We start from the raw sequence: 9207 nt of genomic DNA on the forward strand, positions 1-9207 counted from the left end.
TTAGATTGTTTTCAATTATAAGTATCAATATCATCAATGAATAATAAAAAAAAAAATTGCAGTAATTTTAATGAGGAATAGTATGCAAATGAGTTAATAATGTCAATAATGGCAGTGAACTTCTGTTTGAGGGTCAAGAGAAGATTTTTTTTTTTTTTTTTAATTTTTTTATAAAAGATTCTAAGACAAAACAGCAGTATCTTTACCTTGACAATCTCCCAAGAAGCTAAATGGAGTGAAAAAAAGTGGGCATATTTCACATTGAACATCTTTTCATGCTTGCAACAGGGCATGAACTAACACCTTCAGTTAGGTGGTAGGTGTTGTAGCATCACTGCTTAGATGACCAAGAAAAATGAGGCCTCAAAATTATGTTTTCTTTCCCCCAACTTCTGCTGGCATGGATTGCAGCTTCTACCTGGCCAGGCTGCTTTTCATTATTCCAACAACCGCGAAAACAGACAGTCTCTTGCGATTATGAAGGGTTACAGATAAAAACTTTTAGTGTTCTGTTGATCCTCTTTGACCATGGAAGCATACCATGCAAAGAGGAAAAAAAGTAGAAGGTCCAAATTCTTCATTCTGATTTAAGAGAAAATGATGTTTCATATTTTTGAGAGGTGTCTTGACTCAAGTTAAAGCTTATATTTTTAAAGGAAAGGAATACAATAAGAACATTCAACAGCTTATATTTCTAAAGAACGAAATGGTAACCTTCTCATAATCAGTTTTACACACTACAGTGGAGTAGAAGTTTTAAACAATCTCCACAGCCACCAAAAGAAATAGATCTATGTTACATATTCACACAGATGAGCTATTTGGTCTTTCACTTGAGGGAAGAAAAAAAAGGGTAAAGCTCATATAATTTAAAGAAAAATTATTGCAACTTTACAACTATGCAAGATATATCATCCTTGCTATTCCTATTAACAGCCTCCCCAATCAAGCGCTTTGCTGCTGCCTGCGCATCCTTTATGTTTTTGATGGAGTCCACAGCTTCTTGATTCGACAGGACCTATTCGACATAATTGAACTTGTAAGGTACCAAATCAAGATGAAAGTTCAATGAAAAGAAAAAGAAGAGAAAAAGGCAAAGTAACCAATCCATGTTTACTCTCTCAAAAAGTAATAGTCAGTTGTTAACAGGAAAATGTGAACATAATTTAAAATAGCCAACCTTCCATATCCCATCGCTCGCCAAGATTAAGAACTCTACGTCTTCTTCTATAGGCAGGATGGAAACATCTGGTTCTGAACTCAGATGTATCTTCAAGCTCTTGTCTCCAAATGCTCTTGCTACAGCCAGCTGTCCATCGACACGTGGAACATCCCCTGTAGAAATTTAGAAGTTAGAACTCAACAGGAAATATTTGTCAACTATAGTTCTGTCTACTGTACAAGAGCTATAAAAGTAAAGATGCCACAGACAAATCAAACTCCACTCTTAAATTGAGGTTGATTTGTCAAAAGTTGAAAAGTTTAAGCTAACAAACTGTCAGACAGATCATTCAACTAGATTATATATGGCTTGTCCAAAAGGTACTTGAGAATTTCTGATTCAGAGAATTTTCTAATGCAATTTTGAAAAGTAGGCCTAGAACAGTGTTTAATTAGAAAAGATATCAAAATCTAGTTTGGTTGGAAGAAACTTGAAAACTTATAACACAGTAAAATGTCAAATACACTACTCAAAGTCTCAAAAGAAGGCCTAAAGCAGAAGACAATGATCAATAACACAGATAAGCTCAACCTGCTGAAAGCCTGAAATTGAGACTTTTAATAAAGAAATGCTCAGTACCTGGAAGGTTGGATACAAAACCACCACGGCTCTCAATCAGCCTCTTTTCCTTGCTTGGTTCATGATCCACAGATAATTGTAGCGCCACGCCATTTTTGCATATAACAGCCCGAGAGTCTCCTACATTTGCTACTATGAGCTTCCTTCCATCTTTCAGTATTGCAGTTACTGCAGTTGACCCTCCTTTTCCCAATGAAAAACTTTTGTCCAATATCTCTTCGTCTGTTCTACGATAAGCATTTTTAATTGAGCTTTCTGTATCAATCCAGATGCCAGGCTGCTTAAAACCAAAACAAAAAAGTATAAAAGAAAATCCTAAAACAATAAAAGATTGAAGAAAGCCTCCAGAGGAGAACCAAAAGATATTATTATTATTATTATTATTATCATTACCTCCTTCAAAATATTTTCAAAGAGGTGGTTTTGCAAGTAGTTTGCAACATCATGGCCTAAATGACCATCAAATATTGCAAATAATCCCAACTCAACATTATTTTGTTGCTTGAATTCAGAAACTAAGTAGTCTTCCATGGCATGCTTTGATTTTCCCTTTACCATGTGGAATCCATGTGTGATATGCTTTGACCTTTTGCTTTTGCCTTTTCCTGTATCAAGAGCAGATGAGCCCAGCCCAGTCTTCTCCTAAAAACAATATAAAAGAGCAAAATTTTATTTTTGTTCATGGTAAATGATAGTGAGCCAGTGCCTTCTTCAAGCAATTGTTCTAGAATTATTATAGCAAGAAAAATATAACCATCATGAAAATACTGCTTAAGGCCATGCATCAACACCAGTTCTCTTAGCAACTGTCATACCAAAATGAATTAAACCAGCTACACCTATACCATAATGTAAAATTTTGAGTCATGTTTAACCCTGCATTGCTCTCCCCCATAATTAAATTTTTTAAAACTAGGATCCCCGCTTAACCCTATAATATCTGGCGACCAGAAAATTATAGCAATTGCTACGTAGATGCCCCATTAGGGACTCAAACCTCAGACCTTGTGGGAGCAAATCGTATGCCTGAACATTTGAGCTACTTCTTTTGGGTGTTTTACTACTCTCCCTAGAATTAATACTACTTCTCGATAAATTAATTGACAAAAAATATTCTTGTAAGTCTTATGAAAAACTCTTTGACTAGATTAAAAGACAGAAAGTGTATGAAATTCACTACAGAGAACAAGCAATACAGTTTAATGTTTGTACATTTTAGTTTTTGGTTTGCAGTAAAGAAGAAAAAAAGTCATTACATCATAAGCATCAGTCTACAAAAAATTTATATTTTGAATAGGAAGAGAGGTCAACACTGGAAAACCTGTGGAATATAAGTGTTGATGGTTCACTTATTTGTACATTTCTATACAGAATTAATTAGATAACAATAACAGAGAAACAGAAGTCTACAACATTTGCCTATCGGTATGTTAGTTTTGAGATAGTGTACTTGTATACAAGTTAATAAAAAAAATGAAAGATGAAGACTATAGTAACATTACACACTACTATAAGCAGCCTAATTCGACTCTCTACTTAAGAAACTAGCTTAGAAGTTAATACAAATTATAAAGCAATTTAACCCTTTAAATTTTCCAATTTGAGTCATAATAATAATAGGTAATATGGGATCCCTGCCTTTTCATTTATAAATATATTTATATTGTGTACAGTGTTCCACTTTCATGCTCTGCATATTTTCTATTCTTTTAACAGTGGTGAGAGTTTCTTTAATGCTTTTACTGTACTATTTTTACTTGAATCATTAAGAGCAGCAATTACTCATATATCCCATTACTTACTATTGAGCTATTGCAGCATTTAATGTTCTAACAGCAACTTCGTACAATTATTGGTTTGGCAAACTTTAACAGCTTTTAAAATTTTGGCTAAAACCCTTTTCTTAATATAATAAAACAAACTCAAGAAGCACCCAGAATTGAACTCAGCCCAAAATAATAGAAATGATTTCCAATGAAAATGAAGCCTTGAAGTCAAACATCTAAAAATAGACAATCTTGAAACTATTTTTTTTTTTATCTCAACGCCATTCATTTGAACCAAAACTTAAGGCTACAAAAGTTGACCAGAAGTCATGAATTAACTACCTTTAAACCTTTTTTGGTTATCATTACTATTGACCATCCTCATAGCAAAAATAGACTCTGAAATTATATCAAGTTATGAAAAACAAAAAGAAGCACAAATCTTTAAAATGATTCAAGAACAAACAACATGGCCACATCCAACAACTGAAAAAAAAAAATATTTCATAACAACAAAATTTACATATCATCAACTATAAACTAATGACATATCATGACTTGCAATTGATTAACAACAATTGTTAGACACTATTTTTTTTTCTTTCATAAACATCAATTATTTTCTAACCTTTATCAATTGGAGGATTTCTCTGCCAGTCATGTTGTAGTTTGTTTCTCAGAGAAGTTCAGTTTTGAGAGAATGGAAGAAATTGAGATTTTTTATAAGACAAGAGAGAGAAGATAATTATTAAAAAGAGAGAGAAAAAAATAAGAGAATTGTATTGCATAAATAGAAGGTGTTTGACTTTGCAACACGTGACCTGCTGGTGACTTTAACACTATTCGATCGTATTTTTCATTGCGCGTCTCTTTCAAAACTACGCGTCTTGCCGACGACTTTTCTTACTCCAAAAGAAAAATATATTAATACTCAAAGATAATACTTTAATCAAATTAAATTATAAAATAAACGAAAGTTTTTATTTTTTATTTCTTTATGAAAATGACTTTAATAAAAATAATAGGGAAAATAATTCAAACTTTAAATTTTAACCTAGTGAATTATAGAGCAATTAATATTAATTTTAAAAGCTGAAGGTAAGGGTTTCGATTCAATGGAGTAGAGCAAAGCAAACGTGATAAAATGAAAAGTAGAAGACAAGTAAGGTACACGTGGAGTGATCCTATGAATTGGCTGACCCGTTCAGATTATGCCACCTGGTCTGTGTAGTTAACTATTCTTTAATCTTTTTCTGAATTGTATTAATAATAATAGTGTTGGTCTATGTGGTTGTTATGGGGTGATGTTACTAACTGGCATACCCATTTTACAGCAATTGAATCAAAGTTGGTAGGTGCACCCACATGTATTTTTATTACATAACTGGTTGATTTTTATGCCACTTGGATCATGCATCTCATTTACATTAAAAAAAACAAAAAAACATTATTAATATAAAAGTACTACTTTTATCTACTAACTATAAAAAAGACTTTCACGATGGATAACGACTAGTATAGTATTTACTAACACCAAATAACCAAATCCTATATGGGGTTTTGTTTTTTGAACAATATATGGTCGAGATTTAAGTATATAACTTATTATTTTCCTTTTCATTTGATGGTAATGAGTGAGTAAATATATTATCTCAAAAATTTCATTTGAGACAAAACATAGTGCAACTTGTTCAGACTAAATATGTACAAATTTTTTTATTTAAGTTCCCACTTGAGAAAAAGTAATACATGCTTTTGGAGACTTTGTGTACTAAAGAAAAGTCTTCTTGTCCACAACTTGGTTGTTACACTACAATACTATTTTTTTTTCTTTCAACATTGCGGCCCGACCATTTTAGAAAAATTGGCCTAATATATAAATAGGCCTGCCTTAATTAATTTCTTTCCTTTTTGCTTAAACACTTAAAAAGTGTAGAAAAAATGGTTATTACAATTGAAACCTTACATTACTGTTTGTTTGTTTTTTTATTTTATTTTTTTGAAAGGGCTGCATACATACATAGTCATATGCATGCACCCAAAAGTGATTGATCGCAGAGATAATCTATATATATATATATATATATGCACACGCGTTTATGTATAGTACCGAATCTTTATTATTAAGTAGTGAGAATTTTATTAAAAAAATGATGAATACCAAGGATTTAGAAGAAGGTAAAGTAATGCATATACGTTAAAATATTGTTAAAATTTTGTGCTTTTATATGGCAAAGTTATAATTGTGTACAATTGTGTACACATATGTTAATACACTTATATTAGTTATAATTTCAGATTTTATTTTCCATTACGGTGTTCCTTGTAATTGAAATTTCAGAAATATCTAAATAATTTAATATGTTAAAAAATAATTCTAAACTTTTAGTTTTGTCACGCGTACAAATATTATATTATCAAACTATATTTTTAATACTCCTAATTATTTAGATTTTTTTGAAAATTTACTGTAACTATAATGAACTTCCTCCTCTAAAAAATATGGAATCGGCATATGTAAATTGTGCAACACATTATAATAGTGCACAAATCGTACACCATTATAATCAAACCCATGTATGGCAAGGCTGTATTATTATGATTATTTTTGTTGGGAGATGGAGTTAAATTTTGGTGAAGAGTTCCAAAGAAATTTTGTCTTAAGAGAAAGAGTTGAAAGTCTTTGACTCTTTCTGAAAGAGGATTTGTTAAGATATAATAGATATTTGCAAGTTTAATCAATAGAGTTGAGACAACTAGATCAAGTGGTTAGAATATGACAAAGGCAGTGGCAGTGACAGAGCACATATATTTGGACTCCTAATATCTATTAATGTGTTATAATCAAATCATGCATGCAATGCAAAGGTGGGCTCGGCTGCTTTTATTTTTATTTTTTTTGGGTTCAAAATTAAAATCACTTCACATTTTACACATGGAATATGTTAACCAAATGCAAAATTGGATTGTTTTTTTTTAGAATAATGACCCAAATTAAGGAATAATAATAATAATCTAAACGGCATCGTTTTGGTTGCCGTCTATTAATTTAATTTTGTCAAAGCTAGAATAAATTGGGGAGGAATAGGATAATGACATAATTGAGGTTCCAAACATTATGGTATGGTATGGTCTTCTGTTCAACTAAATTGGCTGATTAAAATTTTTAAAAAAAGTATGGTAAAAGCTAGGTAGCCTAGTAGCACCACTAGCTCCTTCAAATAATGTAGTCTTTACTTTATTAATATTATTATATACTGGGTCAGGTGTGAGGTGAGCAAAACCTAAATATAATATAACATATGATCAATATCGGAATTTATACATATATAAATATATATATATATATAAAAAATAAAATCAAAACTTGAAAGCCACTTGAGTAAACAAAAAATTAATTTGTTAATGAAGGATTAAGGGACTAGGTAGAATAGCCGACAGTAAACCTTCTTATCGGAATTCTTTTCATGAACAAATCTACTCATTTGTTAGACTAGTCAAAATATAAATATAATATAGAGAGAAAATACTTCTAGTAAGTGGCACATATTTGGCTAAAATTAGTCTTTGTAATGATTTTAATAGTTTATCTTTAAATATAACTTTGTTGATGATCCTCTTTGATTAATTCAATGAAATTCATTTTTTAAAAAATAATCTTACCCTTAAATAAATTAAAACATATGAAAAACTTCATACTTAGTGAGTTTTTCTTGTTTTATACAATTAAAAAGAATACAATTGTAAAATTGAAAATTTATACTTGGCCTGGTTTTCAAAGGGTACTTTTGTCATGTTTTTTTAAAAGTATTACGAGTTCATTTCTAATTTAAATCAACTATTACAGGAGAACTTATAAAATAAGGACAAAAAGTTATCTAAATACAATCTCAGTCTTGAAGAAGTGAATGGGTACCCTATTTGCAAAACAAAAAATAATTGTCACTTTATTTAGGGAATATACTATTTTAGTCTTCTCAGTTTATGCAAAATACCAGATATGCCTCATGATTTTCATAAATACCGAAACAGTACTATTTGTTTTGTTGTTCATACCAAAATGGTACCTTATACATATTTTTAGTCAAATTTATTTTTTAAAAGACACTTTACCCCTGACTTGTATATTTTATTTATAATTAAAGTTATTTATAATAATTTAATAAATTAAATAAACTTGGATAAAATGTAAATAAAACTTAAATAAATTTATATATTTTGTTAACCGATGAATTGATCAACGACACGGAGTCACTAAAAACAATAGAAATACGATGAATTGAACTCAAGAAGGTAAACGACACCAAGATTTATAGTGGTTCGGCCCCAAAGAATGGTAATGACCTACGTTCATTTCATGTTCTTATTGATGTAAAACTTCAATATCAGCGATCAGTGAACTAGAGTTCACGAATTTCACGAGGTTGAAGATGAGTGCAAGTTTCGTGGATAAAAATACTATACCTCCCTTAATTACAAAAACTTTCGTCCCCTTAAATGAGTTCCACAAGTCCTATTTATAGGCTCTAAGATGTACATATGGGTCTATGGGCAATGTTTAATTTTTGTTATAATCATATTTGAATAATAACAGAAATAATAATATTTACATATAAAGATAAACAAATATCCAACTCATAACTGTATTTGAATTCTGGGTTCGATCCTACAAGCAGATCTGGTCGTATATGTTAGCACATCTTCTTCCTTGTTGTTCAGCATATTCCTTGCACCCATCGAGCAACTTAATTTTCCTTTTGATAACCTGATCGTTGGTCGACCAGGTTTCTAGCAATAATAAATCATGTGTTATTCACGTGCGCCTCGACTGTGTCACGTCATCATACAAATATTTTTGGTAAACATACTTTAAATAAATAATAATACTATAAATTTATTTAAGTTAAAATAAAATATTAAATAATAATTGTTTATGCGGTTCTTTGGCAACAGATAATTATATGAATAAGGAGAGGGATTAGTGCTAAATGATGAACCGTAATAGATGAATGATCTCAAAGGAAGATTATAACTCGAATATTTTTTTAGGTGATTCAAATGTTAAAATCATTCTAGTCCACCAGCCAATATTATTGATATATCTCTGATATTCCTTACAAGGTATTTCTTTACAAAGTCGAAGCCAACCCTTTGCAACTCTCAGGGTCTTCATATTTATAGGGAGAGGACACCTGGGTGTTGGCAAAGGAGGTCATCTCGTGACATTCTTACCCATCATGTCACTTCTGTGACATTCATGATTAATTCCTAAAACCTGACAATGAAGTGTGGTCTAATCAATAAGTAAGGGGGATAATGGGCCGCATGGCCCAAACCAGTCCTGGGGTGCCTGAACACACACATTTATGCTGCGTGTCCGAGAATTCAGGAATGGGGTAGACACGTGATGTCTGATATATGCACGTTTACATTGCGTGGTTGACTTCATAAATGGTCGGAGGTGTCAACTCAAGCTTGTACCCCGAGCTTGATGTAGTCTAAGCTCATGGTGTCCACACTGCTGAACCGATGCCTTAGTAATCTCACTAAATCTTTGGCTATCTCGAGCTAAAGAGGTAGAGACTTGTAACAGCAGCTCTGGGTAGGTGACTTCCACGTGGCTGATAGAATTATGTCATT

General features: G+C 31.4%; 1 protein-coding gene across 2 annotated transcripts; it reads right to left on the reverse strand.

Moving 5' to 3' along the window:
- Positions 1 to 664: 664 nt before the first annotated feature.
- On the reverse strand, positions 665 to 4351 carry LOC133817456 (probable protein phosphatase 2C 58). 2 transcript variants are annotated; one of them, XM_062249981.1, is made up of 5 exons: positions 4196 to 4351; positions 2195 to 2443; positions 1802 to 2078; positions 1181 to 1335; positions 665 to 1018 (listed from the first exon to the last, which is right to left on the reverse strand). In XM_062249981.1, exons 1-5 carry the CDS (start codon positions 4226 to 4228, stop codon positions 881 to 883), a joined length of 852 nt encoding a protein of 283 aa, XP_062105965.1. In that variant the 5' UTR covers positions 4229 to 4351; the 3' UTR covers positions 665 to 880. The 2 variants fall into 2 exon arrangements, with proteins under 2 accessions (XP_062105965.1, XP_062105964.1); XM_062249980.1 differs by having other exon boundaries at positions 1802 to 2081.
- Positions 4352 to 9207: the final 4856 nt, after the last annotated feature.

The sequence above is a fragment of the Humulus lupulus genome, chromosome 2 (assembly GCF_963169125.1).
Source record: "Humulus lupulus chromosome 2, drHumLupu1.1, whole genome shotgun sequence".
NCBI classification, from domain to species: Eukaryota; Viridiplantae; Streptophyta; class Magnoliopsida; order Rosales; family Cannabaceae; genus Humulus; species Humulus lupulus.

What these genes read in the sequence shown, in the direction of transcription:
- LOC133817456 (XM_062249980.1), bottom strand. Translation starts at nt 4,228, where the DNA reads ATGACTGGCAGAGAAATCCTCCAATTGATAAAG. An exon ending in AAATCCTCCAATTGATAAAG is followed by an intron (nt 2,444 to 4,195) that starts GTTAGAAAATAA and finishes TATTGTTTTTAG; the next exon opens with GAGAAGACTGGGCTGGGCTC. An exon ending in CGAGCGATGGGATATGGAAG is followed by an intron (nt 1,019 to 1,180) that starts GTTGGCTATTTT and finishes TATGTCGAATAG; the next exon opens with GTCCTGTCGAATCAAGAAGC.